The sequence below is a fragment of the Protomyctophum parallelum genome (assembly GCF_964188405.1).
Source record: "Protomyctophum parallelum genome assembly, chromosome: 16".
In the NCBI taxonomy this organism is placed as follows: domain Eukaryota; kingdom Metazoa; phylum Chordata; class Actinopteri; order Myctophiformes; family Myctophidae; genus Protomyctophum; species Protomyctophum parallelum.
In genome coordinates, this window is record NC_139711.1 from 2,102,316 (window position 1) to 2,123,036 (window position 20,721).

Genomic DNA, 20,721 nt, shown 5'->3' on the forward strand with positions numbered 1-20,721 from the left:
GCCTAAGGCCTCACTCACACTGTTGCAACATGCATACAACATTTGTCTTTTGTCATGTGCGTGTTTAATGGTCACATGGTTTGACAAAAGATTTGTTTAATGGCTGTGTTGTGCCCCCCTCCTCCGCATCAAACAAAAATGTTTTGTCAAACCATGTGACTTCCATTGGAAATGCATTGGGGGCGGCCATTCAACACGGACAAGACACAAGACAAATGTTGCATGCATGTTGCAACAGTGTGAGTGAGACCTAAGTCTTGGAATAAAGTGTAGACGCCAATGTGTCTTTGAACACAGTGTTGTAACATGCGTGTGCCACTGCCAGCTCAGGTCCTCATCGACCTGCACTCCCAGGTATAGGAGGAGACCTGTTTGATGGTAAATGGTGCATTTATATAGCGCCTTTATCCAAGGTGCTTTTACATTATAGATTCTGCATTACATTCACCCATTCACACACAATCACACACCGATGGTGGCGGAAACCATGCAAGGCACCAACCAGCACATCAGGGGTTCAGAGTCTTGCTCAAGGACACTTTGATACTAAGTCTGGGGGAGCCCGGGTTCGAACTGGCAACCTTGCGGTTACCATCCAGCCATTCTATATACCCCTGAGGCACCGCCGCCGATGTTATGGTCATGAACACTAATCATGGTCCCCTATGGTCTACTATGAGTCTCCTCTGTTTTGTTTACATTTATTGTCTCCACCAGGCCGTGTGTGTGTGTGTGTGTGTGTGTGTGTGTGTGTGTGTGTGTGTGTCCGTCCGTCCGTCCTTCCTTCCGTCCGCCCGTCACCAGCTAATCTCCTGCACCGTTGGCCCGACCCATGCCAAACTTTGCACACACACTCCCTGGATGCCAACGGCAAACCTCTGCCCCAAATATTCCTCAACGGCCTGTTATAGCGCCACCATGAGGCCGATTTAGGCAAAACACATTTATGTAGATTACTTGTACACATTTTATCCACACAATTACACTATCTCCATAGTCATGTGATCAACACGGATCTGCACCATTTCCCATATTCCATCCTGATTGGCTAAGATTGGCTTCCAAAGCTCACATGATTGGTCCGTTTTGTACCAAATGCCACAAATCACAAACACAGTGTGCGATTTCCGTGAAATTATACACGTACATTTCCACTATGCAGAGGATGCCATGCCACTTAATTTTTTTCAAAATCACCCTCATGGTGGTGCTATAACAGGGCAATTCCTGATTTTACCAACAACTGCACCGATCTGTGTACATCTTTGTATGCGCACTCCCTAGAGGCCATGGAAAAACATTTTCCCTGCAGCCCTCCACATGTGCCGGTTATAGCGCCAACATGAGGCAGATTTGTGCAAAACACATTGTTTACATTAGTCGCACAGATTTCATCCAAATCTCACGCAAATCGGTACATGATCTCTGTAGTCATGTGATCAAGACGAGTGTGTTGGATTTCTCAGATTCTACATTGGCTATGATTGCCTTCCAAAGTTTTCAGGAGTGGCCCGTTTTCTACAAAATGCTGCACATAGAATTCTATCCTCAGAGATGCTATGAGTGATCTGGCTCTGCATTTCCTCAACAAAATGAAGAAAATTGTTGCAAAAAACAAACAAACGAAAAAACATGCTTAAATTACGCCTAAACATTTTGCCAAACATCACAAACACTCCTATCCTCCTGGTGGAGACCTTTTCTAGTTTTCAGATGATTTGATTTGATGATGTCTTACTTCATCGCCCTGTATACAAGGGTCGCACAAAATTAGTGAAAACAGCAGAGCCCACAATTTTGTAACCCATTTTTCGTCCCTGTGTCAATTATCTAATGTGATCCTGGACTCTACACAACCTCCGCTAACCTAGTCCCCATATATGGGGACCAGAGAGTATGGACAACGCTTTGATCTTTGTCTGGGAGTCGGATCGCAGAATCGGCCTTTGTGTCTGCTCAATAACAAACCGTGGAACCATTTTCAGCCGGAGGTACAATTACGACGCTTTGACACCTCAAAAGGTAACTGTAAACACCGGCAGTAAATGTAACATGTTAATATAGACTATAAAGAGTGGAATGAGTTAAGTTGAAGATCGTTTTTAAAATAATTAAAAAGGGAACCATTTTGGACATACAAGGCTTACACCCGACTGTGACAAAAGTGGAGAAGGGGCTGCCGACACTTCTTCTTGTGCCATTTTGACTGAGTTTGTTATTTTAAAACAAATAACAATGAAAGCCTGAAAACTAAGGGTTTCTGGGACAAAGAGGATTCCTTGCATCACTTGTCAGAGTTCCAGTGGTGACACACGCACGTGAGGGGGGGGGGGGGGGGGGCACGCACACACACACACACACACACACACACACACACACACACACCCACGCACACACACACACACACACACACACACACACACGCACACGCACACGCACACGCACACAGGGCGTTTCCCAGTTTAGAAAGAGGAACTTCCCTTCCCGGCAAAAAAACGCTGTTATAGGTCATGAGGTGCACTGCACGTGCATGCGCACGCGCACGTGTGTGTGTGTGTGTGTGCATGTGAGAGAGATGACTGCATGATGAGTAACAGTTCCATGTTGCTGATCTTGCATTAAGACAGACAGTCTCAATGGAACAAAATGAAACGGACCAATCAACCCATTCACTAATCAACAAATTCAAATGAAAAGCAAGTTACATCATTTGAGTGTGAATAGCCCATCGACAAGCTCACAACACGTATTTTCAAAAGAGACAGAAAAACTATATATTCTGCGTATATTTTTGAAAAGACACAGTGCCCTGAGCAATTTGGTGCCCTAGGCAGGATTTCTCGTGATGCCCCCTTGAAAAATGACCATGGCCCCCTTGTGTTCTAAAGCACTGTGTTTTTTGTTTTTTTTTTGCTTGGTGGATGCCCCCCCTCCCCTGTTGGGAGCGCCGGCCCTGAAAAGACACAAATCTTCTATGCATGTGGCGCAAAATGCCATTCAAGGCCTGGGCCGCGTGCGCTTGAGCGGTCCAGGCACCCAGGCTGGTAATCCAGCCTGACGGCGTGTCGCGGGTTCGAGTCCCGAGACAGTCGGCCTTTGCCCCCCCCCCCCCCCCCCCCCGGGTCTCTTCCCTATCAATAAAAGGCAAAAACTATATCTTAAAAAAATGTTATTCAAAGAAAATTCAAGTTCACCCCCAAGGCACTCGCAAGGCAAATAATGTTATTACTTTCCTATGTATTTTTGTGTTTTTCTTTTTCTTCATGTCCTCGTTAGTGTAATGTCACTTATTTTGCTTTTACAAAAAAATGAACTGAGAGAAAAGGAACATGTCTTATAATATGAAACAAATTGCCTGTAAATGATCTTATAATGGCAATAAACAAGTAAAAAAAAAAAGAAAAAAAAAACAGAATGAAAAGCTAGCATTGTTCTTCAAGAAGATGGGAATGCACATGCCGTTTTGCCCGTCGGGCTATACCTGAAAGCAAACTCCACTTGTCCCAACGTTTTTTTTTTCCTGCCACAGGCTGTCGGGCAACCATTAGTGTCAACCACTGCACTGGGCTGTCAGGGGGGGGGGGGGTTCGTCCCGGGGGCCACAGGCCTTCTCTAGCACCCACGCCATCCCCATGTGACTGTTCCTGCTCACAATACCTCCTTTAACACCATTAAATGGGAGTGTGTGTGTGTGTGTGTGTGTGTGTGTGTGTGTGTGTGTGTGTGTGTGTGTGTGTGTGTGTGTGTGTGTGTGTGTGTGTGTGTGTGTGTGTGTGTGTGTGTGTGTGTGTGTGTGTCGTTTAACAGTTGACTCATGAAAAGAGGAGAGGGAAAGAGAGGAGAGGAGGGAAGGGAGAGGAGAGAGAATAGGGTGATTGTCTAATACAGGCCTCTCTCTCTCTCTCTCTCTCTCTGCGCTGTCCTGTCTACCTCTCTCTACCTCCTTCTCCCATCCCATCTCTCCTCCTCGTCTATCTCAGCATGACAGACAACTGTCCTATCGCTATTTCAATGTTAAATATAACATTATGGCTAGATAGACAGATGGATATCTATAGATGGCTAGATATTGCACTTTAACTGTTACGTTCTTATAGCTTACGCATGTTTCATGATAACTTATTTATGTGATGAATTGCCATGCTTTTTGTTCTTGCTTAATATAAGTCGCTCTGGATTAAGAGCGTCTGCTAAATGTCACAGACCACATAACATTGCAGATGGCAGAGACCAAACTATTATTTCGCATGGCCTTACCTAAACAAAGTTGAAATATGGAAATACAAGGTTTCCACCTGACACGGATGACATATTCTGGTTTAGTAGCTTCATGTATCTGCATAAATCCAAATTTGCACCAAAACAGTATAGGCGTGTCACAATTAGTACACAACCGCTCGCTTGGGTGGAATCATTTGGAGAAAAGAAAAAAATGTCATAGATGTCATACAGACTTGTTGGACAGCTGTCTTTATTACATGGTTTTGTTATTGTGTAATTTCAGATATTATACCACATAAACCATCAATTCTTACTAAACTTGACTCCGTACTTGTTCTGCTCACTTTCCTTTCACGGAAAATGGCAGATCTATAATCTTGCAGATCTGCCATCTTCAGCGAATGATCCCGTCAGAATAGGGACGCTGGGGTTCAAGTGGTTAATGTAATTTATTTATTTAGTTCCTAAATTACACAAACATGGGGGGGGGGCTGTAGTAACTTGAGGACCCCTTAGGGGTCCGCGACCCCATGTTGAAGACCCATGGTTTACTTTAGGCGTAGAAGGGGGGAAAAAAACGGTACAGTTGCAACTGCGTTTTACTACGAATAGACTGTAGGGTTCATGTGGTTATAAAAGACTGCGTGGTGCTTATGAATACACTATATACCACTGCTCTCTGTTCACCCCCCACTTGAAAAAGCAACACCAAGTCTGCACACGAGATCGCCTCAGAAAATGCCCTCAGAAATCTGTTAGGACTTAGAAGACATTTGTAGAATCGACCTCAGGTCTTCATGGGATCTACAACACCCTGCAGAACGACACATTATGAGTACAAGTATACACGCAGTGTCGCACGCGCAGACACGCGCACACGCACACACACACACACACACACACACACACGTGCACACAAGATTCATGAAAATCTTTTTGAGCTGTGCACACCGCTCCAATGACTGGCCGTGTGTGTGCCTACTACAGGCTTCAGTTTAGACCAGGGGGTTAGTCAGACAGATATTTTGTGAAGCCTAAAAGGAAATTGCGATTCATATAATGGCCTGTTGTGGCGCTGTCATTGGACCCAGAAAAACCCATAGCCCCATAGAAGTCCATGTATTTGGGCCCAACTTCACCTAGACTGTATTACCTTAATAAACATGGTCATTAATACTTTCTGCTTCCAATCACTAGTTTAAAGTCTCATTTCTAATGTCATAATATTCTTTTTGGAAAATGATGGTCCCATTAATTAAAAAAATGACCATAAAGTCGCGTATGTTCTGAGGGGCGTGGCTACCGTTACAGTCTATGATCGGGATTCCCCTCCCACTCGAGTCAAAATAAAAACCAACGGAGAAGAAGGGGGGAAGTCCCGCCTCGTGTCTGGGCCAGCCAATGGCCAGCTGGGCCAAAAACGGAGCCAGCCAATGGCCAGCTGGGCCAAAAACGGATCTAGAAATATGGCGATTTACATCAGGAATTACCATAGAATTACAGGCTTCATTTTACGTCCATGTTAGACCCGGGGAACGCTTTGTCCATATTTTTTACAGTCTATGGTTTAGACATACTATTGGTCCGACTGTCATTATGCCGACAACCTACCTCACACCCTAACCTAAACCTAACCGCGAGCACGGGAGGCAGCACGTGTCCGACCGCATGCCGGTCCGTTGGCGTGTCTAATCTGCGCGTGCATCCCGTGTGTTTCCCTGTCCCTATCAAGGTTAATTAAAGGAGGTTAGGAAGCGAAGCCCGTACGCCGGTGGACTGCTCAGACGAGCCCTCCATTGGCGTTTCCCCGGAAACAAAGAAACATGCGCAATATGGGCTGTATGCAGCCAACACTTCCGTGTTCAGCTTCCTTGGTCTCAATTGCGCATGTTTATTTCCTTCCAGGGAGCAACATGGAGTTCACCGTACGGTCTTCGCTTCCTGTCCTCATTAAATAGTCCTTGATCCCTATGTATGTCTGTTTGGACTTTGGAGCATAGGAACAGCTGCAATACCTCTGGGTGACCCTTCCAGGTGGCGCTGTTGAGCTTCACACTGTGCACTATAACAATTACACAATAGCACAGTACGGTACACAGCACAGGAGTACAATGCTCCCGAGTACAGTAAACAGTACACAGCGCAGATCACCGTACGGTACAGTACAGAAACTACTACAATGCAAGTACAGTTGCACAGCTCAGTTCATAGGGGTGTGATTTTTTGTGTGTTTGACAGGCTTTCATTGAATAAATGTTAACATCTGTGGAACTATGTGAGCATGTAGACTCTTTGTAGATCTGCTTTTTTTTTGCTATTTTCTTTTTTAAGTCAAAGTGAAAGTCACATGGTTAAGTGTCTCGGGGGGGGGGGGGGTAATCAATAATTAAATATTAAACCAATGAAAAGTATTGACAAGAGCTTGTGAATAAATAATATCTACATTGGATTCATTGGAACACACAAGTTTCTTTCCATTTTCTGAAAAGTAAAGGTTTTGTATATACAAGTTTTCGACACGACAGCGGGCAAAGATAAATCGCTGTCTGCCTAAGTGCCTTCGTTCAAAATGTACGTGTGCGTGCGTGCATGCGTTCTAATTTAGTTCTAGAACTATACCAATGGTCAAACATTGGCCAAATTGTCAAATATTACCAAGAAAGAGGCAAATATCACTGCGTGAAAAGAGGAGTTAACGGGCAATTATGGGCACTGTATTTGGCCCGTAAACCTCAAGTTTAGCGGGCATATACAGTTAATATACGGTACAATTTGGGAGTTTACCGGAGTTTGTTGGAAAGTTTAACGGGAGTTTTCTGTACACATCCGTATTCCATGCTTTTTGCACAGTGTATTGTGGGGATAACCGAAACATGGACATAGGAGGGGCCCCTCAAAAATATAATTATTTGGACGAGTAATGGCCTGAACTGTTTAACCCATTCTGACCTGAGATCAGATTCATACGAGGTTTCCGCCGGACACACACTGGTCTGATGAACCCATTATGACCTGAGATCAGATTCTAAAAATGTCAGTCGCTCTTCGGTTTTTCAAAAATAGCAGACCTACAAGCTCGTATCGCGCCACTCGGTGGCGCGATATGAGTTTGTAGATCTGCTGTTATATATATATATAGCTAAAGCATAACATGATGCTGACACCAAAATGGGTGCCCGGTCAGAATGGGTTAAGAACCACTGTTCTGTGAAATCATCCTGCCTGAACAACAGACAGTAGCGAGGTAAGACAAAAGCTATGACATCATCACAGACCACATAACATTACAGATGACATCATAGCTATGACATCACAGACCACAGTAACATTACAGATGACATCATAGCTATGACACACAGACCACAGTTAACGTTACAGATGACATCATAGCTATGACATCACAGACCACAGTAACGTTACAGATTACATCATAGCTATGACATCACAGACCTCATAACATTACAGATGACATCATAGCTATGACATCACAGACCACAGTAACGTTACAGATGACATCATAGCTAGAGCACCGAAGTCTGACGTAATCTGCACATGCTAGCTTTGAGTCGCATTTATTTCCACCATTCTACCACCACTTAGACACTTTCCAGCTGGGCTCATTCATTAAATACTGGTTCATTTTTGGAACTATAGACCTTCAAAATCTCTTCCAAATCCGTCAAGAAGGCCTGCCGTATGCACTGTAAAAATATGTGCGTGACATTTCTTCTTTAAAACAATGTTTTATCATATAGGAAAACTATTGGTGGAGGTTTGTCTAACCCATGTTATGCTTAGCTGTGATTGGACCATAGCAGTTGGGGAGGGGCTTAGCTATAGGTCAATTCTACTATATACTTTTTTTTTCTTAATGTGTCAATAACTGTGTTCCAAAAATAAACAAATGATCCCGGCGGTTTGACTCATATGCATATGAAGAATCAACTGACGCCAATGTCACTGCTAATGTCACGGCCGAATTAGTTTTGCTATAGAAAAAGACTGCATCAAATGTGAGTGACTGAAAATCGTATAAACTATAAAGAGCCGCCTGTTACCTAAGGCTGCTCTACATGACATCATCACAGACAGGGACGTGCACACAACACATAGACATCAAAGGGGGCTTCAGCCCCTGTCCATTTACCCATCTGTAAAACAACTGCCCTATCCAGACCACGAATGCAGCATTAATATGGTGGAAGAAATGCAAATGCCACTCCTTTCCATGCCATGCTGGAAGGCAACATTCAGGAGAATTACCTTTTCTCCAAAGTCTCCTGAACTTGGAACGCAGCATTTTGCGCAGAACTAATTTGTTAAGAAATAGATACGTCGTTACACCGCATCTCCACTAGCTAAAGAGTGAGCTTGTAGCTTGTAGATCAGCTATTTCTTTTGTCCAAAAGTGCCCTCTTACGGGACTTCAGCCCCTGCCCCTCTAACAGTCTCTGCACGTGCCTGATCACAGACCACAGGTAACGTTACAGATGATCAGATGTTACAATAGTCACAGGGTTGAGAATCACTGGTTCATTGTCAGCGGCTGTGGATGGATGCGAGTGTGCTAAATTCTAAAGGCCCACTACATGATGTGTAAAGTGAGTGTGACCACGCATTACATCGCAGTCATCTGCGAGGCAACGCGCACCCATTCACAATTGCACATGTGCACGCGCACGCGCACACACACACGCTTGCTCAGCAACTCTGGGAGTTACAGGTCTATCAGTACTACAATGAGAAAAGTCCCAAATAAGTGTTTTCTTAAGGAGAACTGTGTGTGTGTGTTTTGTTTCACAGGCCCAGTTCCTGTCTTAGACGTCCGTGCATGGCGCGCGCGCGCACACACACACACACACACACACACACACACACACACACACACACACACACACACACACACACAAGCCCTTGAGGAACTCTGCCAGCGGCTGGATTCGAACCTGGGTCTCCCCGCGTGAGGAAGGGACAATAAAGGGCGATGGTGGCTCAAGGGTAGAGTGGCCGGATGGTAACCGCAAGGATGCCCAGTTCGATCCCTGTGGGCTCCCCCAGAGTTAGTGTCAAAGTGTCCTCAACCCATTTAGACCTGATTTAAAAACATTCACTTTGAAAGAATATATATTCAAAGATTTGCGCCACATTTTTACGATTTTTCAAAAATAGCAGACCTACAAGCTCGTAGCGCGCCACTCGGTGGCGCGCTATGAGCTTGTAGATCTGCTATTTTTCAATAGCTAAATGATAACATAATGTTTAAAACACCAAAAGGGGTTCCCACGTCCCGCCCAAAATGGGTTAAGCAAGACACTGAACCCCAAATTGCTCCTGATATGCTGGTTGGTGCCTTGCATGGTTTCCGCCGCCATCGGTGTGCGAGTGTGTGTGCAATGAATGGGTGAATGTAATGCACAATCTATATGTAAAGTGCCTTGGATGAAGGCGCTATATAAATGCACCATTTACCAAAACAAAACGTAACCGCTAGCCTAAAAAGGGGACATCCCGCCCCCCCTTTTGGTCTTCAGAGGGAAGCACTGAGCCACTACTGCTATAGCCTGGGGTCCGCCGGGAGAATCTAGACGCACCTGCGCCACATGAGACTAATTCATTAGAGCGACAGAGAGAGACAGAGGAGTGTGTGTGTGTGTGTGTGTGTGTGTGTGTGTGTGTGTGTGTGTGTGTGTGTGTGTGTGTGTGTGTGTGTGTGTGTGTGTGTGTGTGTGTCAATTTAACAAAGGTGCAGACGATCAGAATTCAGCAGAGAGTGATCGACGTTTGCGCTACTCTATGCTGAATTCTCGGTCCCAGACTTTTTTTCTTTCTCCCTGGAAATAAATAACGTCCGGGTTTCCGAGGCTACTACAGCTACACTAGCATTAGTGGTGTCAGATTTTGGGAGACAACTGAGCATCCAGGCAGTGGTGGCAGTGTTTACCTAAGTAACAATAAAGCAATTGAAAATGCACTTGGGTAAAAGTACTAAAGTATTGGTATCAAAATGCTCTTAAAGTGCAAGAACACTTTGGTAGAGGTTTGTGTTGTTTAGTTACCTGAATTGCCACGATGTAACTCCAAACAAGAAAAAAATAATCCCCCCCCCCCCCACACACACAAACCTCCATAATGAAGTGGTTGCACCACTTAAAAAGTATTGCTTGTACACTGAAACAGCTCTCACTCTTTTAGCATGTCAACAGACAGACAATATACTGTATAGTGTAGAGCATCACCTAAACCCAATACTGTTTGTTTGTCGTATATAAATGTTAACTTCCTGTTGAGTTTGTCATTTGTATTAGGAATAAACATGGACACAGAGGATTCCGGATCCAGATCTTCAAATAGTAAAATCAACATTTTTATTAAAAATAATCACACCCGTGTGACCCCCCCCCCCCCCCCCCCTCTCCTCTCTCTCTCATCAGCAGGCAACAGTGCAGCACTAATACTAGCTAATATGGTTTCCTCTCCGGGTTTGAGTTATTGGAAACGCCCCCCAGCCACTGCGTTAGTTTTACTGAGGTTAGGTTTAGGTATAGTTTACTGAGGTTAGGTTTAGGTATAGTTTTACTGAGGTTAAGGTTAGGGTTAGGTTTAGGTATAGTTTTACTGACGTTAAGGTTAGGTTTAGGTAGTTTTACTGAGGTTAAGGTTAGGGTTAGGTTTAGGTATAGTTTTACTGAGGTTAAGGTTAGGGTTAGGTTTAGGTATAGTTTTACTGACGTTAAGGTTAGGGTTAGGTTTAGGTAGTTTTACTGAGGTTAGGGTTAGGTTTAGGTATAGTTTTACTGAGGTTAGGGTTAGGTTTAGGTATAGTTTTACTGACGTTAAGGTTAGGGTTAGGTTTAGGTAGTTTTACTGAGGTTAGGGTTAGGTTTAGGTATAGTTTTACTGAGGTTAGGGTTAGGTTTAGGTATAGTTTTACTGAGGTTAAGGTTAGGGTTAGGTTTAGGTATAGTTTTACTGAGGTTAAGGTTAGGGTTAGGTTTAGGTAGTTTTACTGAGGTTAAGGTTAGGGTTAGGTTTAGGTATAGTTTTACTGAGGTTAGGGTTAGGGTTAGGTTTAGGTAGTTTTACTGAGGTTAAGGTTAGGGTTAGGTTTAGGTGTAGGCTGTCAATCACAGCGACTGACCAGTCACAGCGCACCATTTACTCAAACCTGGAGAGGAAACCATATTAGCCTAATACTATCTCTCTCTCTCTCTGTTTCTGGCAACAACAGCGCCCTTACTGGTACTGATAGTCATATACTGGTGCTCATGGCCACATACATGTAGGTACATAATATGCGCCACTCGGTGGCGCGCTATGAGCTTGTAGATCTGCTATTTTTCAATAGCTAAATTATAACATAATGTTTAAAACATCCGCAAGCTCATTTTGAGCTCGTCGATCTGCTACTTCCGATGGTTTTAAAAAGTTTGTAAATCCTGAAAAGTAACAGTTTGTTTTGGACATAACCACAGAGACGACATTACACATCTGGTGTGGAGAGACAAAATAAGCAATGTGGACATTGTTGCAACAAAAAAAAACAACAAGACGAGATCCTAGTCGACGTACAAACTGGAGAGAGAAAGTTGGAGTTGAGCGGTCACGCACACCCACGCACACACGTGCACGTGCGGACGCACGCACGCGCGCTCACACACACACACACACACACACACACACACACACACACGAACAAGCCCTGAAACGGGACCCCCGGGGGAGAAGGAAAACGAGGTCACCCCATGCTGAAACAGCTGGAGAAGAGGTGTCATAAATGTCACAGAGTGGACTCAACATTAAGCCTGTGTGGAGTATAGGCTATGTGTGGTTGAACCTGGGAAACGCTCTGCAATGCAATTCATCTCATGTACAATGAGCGTGTAATCTCTGGGACCTTAAAATAAACAGTGCCTGTGGTTTTCAAACCTTTTTCATAATTATGAAGGACAATTATTTATTTGGCATTTGAGCCAAATATGGACCACCATTTGATGATATGTAGCCTCTCAGGCCATAAGAACACATTTTGTCGTTGGATAAGAAAGAGCTTGGTCCACAATTCCATGTTGTATTGATGGGGACCAGTGGCCTACATGCCCCCCTATCTATGGAGCAAAGGGACACGTAAGTCAAGTAAGTCATTGGTTGTAAATGTGGGTTTTGATAACATGTTGATATATAAAGGGCTCATTGCCCAGCCTTGCTGCATGCATGTGTGTGTGTGTGTGTGTGTGTGTGTGTGTGTGTGTGTGTGTGTGTGTGTGTGTGTGTGTGTGTGTGTGTGTGTGTCAGTATAGCAGCAGTCTGACTCTGCAGACCTACACACTACACTGCCTCTACTGTCCCTTGAGTTTTGCAACATTTCCTCTTTCCAGTAAATCAAACATCGCTAGAGGGAGCACACCCATCTTCGGCGAATCACACACACATGTGTGCATGAAAATACACACAAGCGCGTGCACGCACACTCACGCCGCGCACACACTGTACTTGTGTGAGGACGTTTTAGGAGTAAAATTTAACGAATGCCATATTTCACTTGCGGATCTACAAGTTCGCGACACATTGTGAGTAATGCAAGTACAGTATACACACACACACACACACACACACACGCATGCGCGAATCCCTCCCTGGCCCTCACTCTGAACGCCCAACTCTTAAAATAGGCCCCATTTCAAGGTGAGAACCACAGCAGATGTGGTTGGTCTCTTCGTCCACGCATGCCCCCCTACTCACTGTATACTGTCATGGTCCTCACAAGTGCAGTCAAACACTCACAAGCAGGAGTGTGTGAAAGCGGTTTGCACCCAGGGCACAGTGCACTGCAGAGTGTGACCAGGATGTACACACACACACACACACACACACACACACACACACACACACACACACACACACACACACACACACACACACACACACACACACACACACACACACACACACACACACACACACACACACACACACACACACACACACACACACACACACACACACACACACACACACACACACACACACCCCTTACAAACCGCAAACCACATACACACACAAGAAAACTGTGATAGGGAAGTGTGCTCCACCCAGGGAGGCCTAAAAGATTCTGCCGTGCTTGAGTGTGTGTGTGTGTGTGTGTGTGTGTGTGTGTGTGTGTGTGTGTGTGTGTGTGTGTGTGTGTGTGTGTGTGTGTGTGTGTGTGTGTGTGTGTGTGTGTGTGTGTGTGCGTGCGTGAGTGTGTGCGTGAGTGCGTGCGTGCGAGCGAGAGAGAGAGAGAAGGGGTGGGGCAGAAGTCAGTGACAAAGATCAGAGAGAATAAAAATCTAAAATAAAAAGAGTGTTTTGTTTTGTGGGAGTTGAACTACCAACCTTGTAGACTTGCCCATAGGTGCCATTGCCCACCACCTCCACCAGCTCAAAGATGCCTGCTGGGTCCTAAAAACAAAGGAGACAAGCTTCCTTGGTCAAAAACAAAAACAATAATGGATTGCAATTTTATAGCACTTTTACAAGTGCTCAAAGCGCTTTACAATGGTTCATTCATTCATACATTGGGAGGTGAAGCGGCAAACAGTGGACGACCGGGGGTCCTCACTTTGCACATTCACACACCAACGGTCACACCGACCGACTCATTGGAGGCAATGTGGGGTTCAGTGTCTTGCCCAAGGGATTCGAACCGCCGACTCAGGGATCATTGGACGAACTCCTCTACCTCCTGAGCCACAGCCGCCCAATAAAACACCACACGATACAATTGCCGATCTATTCTGGCTTTCGTGTTCACCCCAGACAGTTTTTATGTCGCTGTATTTAGATATTTTATATACATTTTAGCTGCCCCGCCCCCTTCACCCATTATAACTTCAAACGTCACATGATAGATTAATCGAAGACACCCGACCTTTTTTTATGGTGACTGATACTGTCCTTCTAATTTGCGAGGGGGCCGTGGTTTTTCATTTACCGTTTTCATTTATTTTTTATAATTATTTTTGGAAACTGCCTCCCCCTGGCCAGCTGGGGCGCCTGATGGAGGGGAAAGGAACTGGTCGGAATAACGCGTTCCTTCCACGCGCTACGTCCGGCGGGGGAAATTCCTCCGTCAGGTGAAAAGAAGCAGCTTGGACTCCTCATGCATAATAAGAAGCATGAGGTCAGTCCGCTTTTTGGTGTTTTAATTAAGCATTATGTTATAATTTAGCTATTGAAAAATAGCAGATCTACAAGCTCATAGCGTGCCACACGAGCTTGTAGGTCTGCTATTTTTGAAAAATCATGAAATAATAATAATTTGAATATATATTCTTTCAGAGCAAACGTTTGTTTTTATTTCGACGTCAGGCCTACATGTAAATATACCAACCACAAACCGTCCCTTGAAATAAGGAATTGAGCCTTATTTGGAAACTATAAAGACATGTTCCTTATTGAACTGATAAGGGACAGTACACTTTGTGCCTTATGTTTTGGGAATCAATCATCAATGACGCACATATTTGTTTCTCGAGCGGTGGGCACACCGTCTCCATCATCTCCATCATGTAGCTTTGTGTGTCCCTCTGTCTGTCTGTTAGTTAGTTAGTTAGTTAGTTTATTTATCTCAGTCATTTACAGTACAGTACATTTCAGAATGGGGGTTTCAGAATTACAGTTTGACTGAAAAGGTTTGGGCTGAAGCCGAAGCTTATTATGCCCACCTTTTTAACGATTCAAATAATAGAAAGGGGAAAAGAAGGAACAGAAAAAAACAAAAACAGGAACAATAGCAATGGGAAAAACTGATTCTCTGTAGTGATGTGCTTCTTGTATACGAATGATGAACAGAAATTTCATATTTAGCTTAAATGCCTTATACTAGTTACGTTACGCCCACATAGATTCGCTTTTTTAGAGCGTACTTTTATATTTGAAGTGGTTGCTTCAAATATAGTGTATATTTTATTCTCGTTTACTTTTACTGCATATGTGTTTGTATATTTATGTTTATTATTTTATTTTTATTTTTAATATAATTTTGTAATATAATTTTGTAATATCTACTGCCTATGCATATTGTATATATTAAAGTGATTTTATATATTTGTCAATTATCATAGCTTTATATGATTTTTTAAATGTTCTTATGGAGTTGCTCTCTTTTAGTTCTGTATTGAGTTCGTTCCACAGATTCACCCCAATGGCAGATAGACATCTCTCTTTTATGTTAGTTCTTGAGATTTTGATTTTTTTGAATATTCCAGTTCCTCTGAGTTCGTATCTACTCTCCCTGGGTTTGAACAGATCCTGCATGCAGGTTGGAAGTAGCTTATTGTCTGTCTGTCTGTCTGTCTGTCTGTCCGTCTAGAGTACCAACCATAGATAACCATAATAAAAAGAATAGATTAGAGACCGAACTGGAGCGACAGCCCTCCTATTCATTTCAGTGGAAGTTGCTCAGTGGCGTTTTGAAGCACCTGGATAAGAACCCTCTACTCCAAAAAAAATTGATTTACGGGGTTTCCTATAGTCATAACTCCACGGGTCCGCCTGCAGTCCCACCTCTGACCATTAGGGCCGAGTGCTTCAACGTTGGAGAGCCTCGAGGCTTGGTTACCAACAGGTGAGACAGTGGCGCTATGTTGATCTTCACACTGTGCACAGGTGCATGATGGGAAGCCGAGTCTTTTTGTGTAAACACCACTAGAAGTCGTTTTTAGCACGAGTGTCTGTCTGTTTTGTAAATTAAATGAACTTGATCACACTACAGCCGGGTCACACAAAAGTATCAAAAGTAGCAGATCCACAAGAAGAGCTTGTAGATCTGCCATGTGTGCTGGTTTAGAATTGTAATCCTGAAAGTAACCGTTTTGGATGTGAGGTTTCCACCTGGCAGACACCATATATATAATACAGGTTGTTATACCCACGTAAACCCTCTAGACTTGGGAGGGGGGGGGGGAGCACCACAATGTCTACACCAAATCCCTTTACCCAAACTAGCCCCACAAGCTTGTAGATCTGCTATTTTCTGCTAATCTTCCCCCCAGAATGTGGATGGATGCTATGGGTTTAGTGGTTAATAAAAAAAAATTATAATCCCATTTTTTTCCCACTGTAGTTTTGAAAATAGCAGTTCTACAAGCTCACAAGGTGTCACATCGATGCAGCTTGTTGTGAGCTTGTAGATGTTCCATTGGCAAATAGAGCAGGGTTGAACTGATTCTGACACCGATAGTAGTTCTCATTTTGCTGGGGAACGCGCTCAAGGACCCCTGGGGGTCCGCGGAGGACCCTTACTTTGAGAACCAGTGGTCTTGACTATACAACACTGTCGCAACTTGCATCACAAGTAACACAACACACACATCACACACACACACAGAGAGAGAGAGAGAGAGAGAGAGAGAGTGAGAGAGAGAGTGAGAGAGTGAGAGAGAGAGAGAGAGAGAATCGGATGATCAACAATCTGTTGAACTTGAATTTAAGACTTTTTTCACTGTCTGCACTGCATGTTTACTCAACTCTCTCTCTCTCTCTCTCTCTCTCTGAGAGAGCAGCAGCAACCGAATGGACGTTACTTTAGGGTTCATTTGGTTAGGATTGGCTAGGATTGCATGGTTGTGTACAGTCACTACACTCTCAGAGTCACATACAAAATGGATAGCTTGACACTAATCATTTAACTGTAGCCTATAACTAACCTCTCTCTCTCCTCACTCACACACACACACACACACACACACACACTGTCTCTCTCTCTCACACACTGTCTCACACTCTCTCTCTCTCTCTCTCTCTCTCTCTCTCTCTCTCTCCTAGAAGTTCTAGCCAAATATGCTACATTTTGCACATTCTTTGCACATTCTCAAAGTTACAAAAGGAACAAACTGACGCTTTAGATATCATTGTATATCTCTCTCTCTCTCTCTCTCTCTCTCTCTCTCTCTCCTCTCTCTCTCTCTCTCTCTCTCTCTCTCTCTCCTCTCTCGCTCTCTCTCTCTCTCGCTCTCTCTCTCTCTCTCGCTCTCTCTCTCTCCCCGGTGCATAAACAAACAGTCTTTATAAGTTTTTAGGACAAACAGCTAATATACTCACTCTCAGAGCAGTGAGGTCTATGCTGTCCAGACTTCGGGTCGTGTTTTCCCTCGACATGTCGCTGGACTTCACTTTTCCTCCGTAGTAAGTATAGTGCAGTTTAATATAGTTGCTTTATTCTCCTTGTAGCTTGTTGTGTTGCATGTGACGGACGGACGCACAGCAGCCAAACTCTCCTTATCCCTCCTCCCCCTCCTCCTCCTCCTCCTTCGCAGCTAAACTAAACTAACGTTTTCTTCTTCTTTGCCACGGCGTAGCGTCCATACCGAGTGTCTACTGCTGTCTACTGTCTGTCTGTCTGTCTGTCTTTTCTGGCAGAAGAAGCAGAGCGACAGTCACTCAGGAAACTAACCCGGAAAAACCAAGGAGGAAACTTTGCTTGCTCTACCCTGCCGCCTCCTCCCTCCTCAGCTCTCTCTCTATCTCTCTCCCCCTCCCCCTCCCCTCCCCCTCCCCCTCTCTCCCTCCTCTCCCCCTCTCCTCTCCCCCTCTCTCTCTCTCCCTCTCTCTCTCTCTCTCTCTGTCTCTCTCTCTCTCTCCAGAGGGGGAGAGAGAGAGATACAGAAGGAGGGGGGCCCATTTTAGCCCTTATGAGTTATGACCTAGCCTGGCTAATAAGCCAGACCGAATCAGCCATTGGCAAACAGAAAATTGGCTTATTAGCCAGGCTACTTATGACCAGCTTTGTGTGTTTGTGTGTACCCCACACCCTTTGTGTGTTTTGTGTGTGTAGCGATGATTTGATTGGCTGAGCACGGAATGTGAGGATAAAAATTAAAGTGGACAGAAAAGTGATTGGCCGGAAGTTAATTATGAAATTGTATTCATTTGCAAAACGAGAACAAAACGAAGACACGTAAGGGCCCGGGTATAGCCACAATTTGCAACACTATAGAGCACCGAAGTCTGACGTCACTTTCAGTAGAGGGCGTCAGTCCCCAGGTTCATGTATTTGTTTAGTTGCATTGAAATCCCCATTGAGGCGATTTGAGATCGCCTCATATAACAACTGTGTTTGAAAAATAAACATGTCATCCCGGCCGCTTCACTCATATGGATATGAAGAATCAACTGACTGAGAGAAAACGCTAATGTCACTGCTGCTGAATTAGTTAGATTTTCGCTAGAAGCAGACTGTATCATATATGAGTGACTGACTGTTGCAAACGATACAGAGACACCTCCCTGACAATAACGCCGAGACAGCTTGTTAATTTTTGGACCACAACGCTTATAGTAGACGATATTAAGATCACCCCATGTTATTCTCCATGGAGAAATTACTTCCGCGAACCAGGGGAATCGTCGGGATAAGCGAGTTACGTCAGGACTTCGGTGCTCTATTATTGAGTGGTGCCATTGATCCAAATGATCTGCTTGCAAAACAAAATTAAACTCAAACCCAACATGCAACTGTGGAGCAAGCTTGAAATATCCTCTTTCAATCTGCAAAGCGTTAATTTGTTAAAAAAAAAAAAAACACCAAATTTGACTGAGGCTGCCATTGGATTTTTTAGAATTTTTGTTTTAGCAGGGAATCATTTCTGATTGGTCCCTGACTGACTAACCAGCAGGCTCTTTCTGACTTGTTCCACCCACATTTTTGGTAAAAACTAAAAACAAACATGATATGCCCAGTCACCATGCTGCGCCTGTGATGTTCCTTTTTACCGACACCAAGTTTAAAATAAGAATTGAACACACAGAATATCAATACGAAGCAATTTAAAAACACGTTATTTCAATGGTAGTGGATGGAGAGAAAGGATTTTTGTCCAACCATGAAACGGAAACCAATGGGTGCGAAGAGGGGCACAACCATGGGCGGGACTTCATGGGTGAATTGACATATTGGTTGTTCAATTTGACTCACCGGTTTTGGAGATATTGCTTAGGTATAGAGTAATGTCTTGCAGAGTTGAGAGTTGAGAAAACAGGCTTGAAAGGTTCACTTCTGTGGTCTCTAACATTACACCTAGCTACATGTTTAAGCATTTATAATTTAATATTTACATTTCTGTAAATTTCAGCTCTGACACTTATTTCAGACATGCTCTAGCATGTGAAGAGTCTGCCTGCATGTGCTATTAACTCATTTTGGATTTTAAAAAATATAGTTTTTCTCGTCGGTGAAAAGCCGGATGTTGCGCAATGGCAGGCTCTCAGTCAAATCTGGTCACATATGTTATGACTTGAGCTACTTTCAGTCAATAAATTCCATGCAGGTGGTTACGTGCAGTGTTGGAGTTTGGAAGCACTTGTTTATTTTTAATGCATCGTGCTGCAGCCTCCTGCATTATGTGCAAATTCGAAACAGGTGGTACGCTACGCAGGGACATTGCAGTCAATTCCGACACTTCCAAACTCCAACAACACTCCAAAAATAATCACCCACAGAGAAGTTCTTGACAGATAGGAGCTCATAAACATGTCCACGGTGGGTTTTTTATGCAACAAACGCTTTGCAGATTGAGAAATAAATAATTCAAGCTTGCCTTTAACAGCTGCAATGTTGGTGAGTTTAACGTTATTATCCTACAAGCAGATCAGACTATTTGGATCAATGGGCTGTCATTGGAGGGTATTGCAACTCGATCTCGATTCATCCCATTATTAATAACATCTAGATTTATAGGGCCTATCTGGCACTCTACATAAAGAAACTACTTTTTGCTGTAACTTGTAATGTAACTGTTTACATTTTCCCATTCAGTAACGCCATTATAGTTACTGTGTTTTCAATGGGTGAGGTAGTATAGTTACCCACGTTACGTAATGTAATCCAAAAGAACCGTCTCCTCCTCCTGCCAGTGCGGAGTCTGTCATGTAAACTGACACGGTGCGCTGAGTGCGCTCCCAGAGTGAAACACGTTCCACATGAGAAAGAGAAAGTGGCTTCCACTAGGCATAACGTCGTTATAAGTAAAGTAACTAGTAAAGTAATTAGTTACTTTTTCAGACTAGTAACTATAACTATAATTATAACTAATTACTTTTTTAAAGTAACTTGAACAACACTGTTGTTGACTCTTAAGATGTAGTGGAGTAGAATTACAAACTAATATAGTAAATCAAAATAACCTGCTCGAGAAAAAGTGTAGGCCTACCTCAAATTCAAAACTGGAAGTACAGTGCTCGAGTTAGGCTAGTACTTATTGCACGGCTTGGTTGAATGCTTGATTCTGATTGGTCAATCGCCATTCAGCGGGGTGTTATTTCTTGATAATGACCGCTCTGCTCTAATAGTAGAGGATATTATCGTCAACAAATGGCCAAACCGTTACGGGGCGGATAAGAGCATGACTAACCTTCCATCTATGCATGAGGAGTCCAAGCTGCTTCTTTTCACCTGACAGAGGGGAGTTTCCCGAGCCGGACGTAGCGCGTGGAAGGAACACGTTATTCCGACCAGTTCCTTTC

The 20,721-nt window shown here is 43.8% G+C and overlaps 1 protein-coding gene across 1 annotated transcript in view; it reads right to left on the reverse strand.

Annotated features, from left to right (window-relative positions):
- The window catches only part of LOC310873261 (mitogen-activated protein kinase kinase kinase kinase 4-like), a 132,010-nt gene extending 114,558 nt beyond the window's left edge, over window positions 1–17,452 (reverse strand). The window contains 2 exon segments of the mRNA XM_083785597.1: window positions 13,594–13,659; window positions 17,302–17,452. Of these exon segments, the coding sequence (XP_083641723.1) occupies window positions 13,594–13,659; window positions 17,302–17,358 (123 nt within the window). The 5' untranslated portion in view covers window positions 17,359–17,452.
- Between the last annotated feature and the right edge of the window lie 3,269 nt (window positions 17,453–20,721).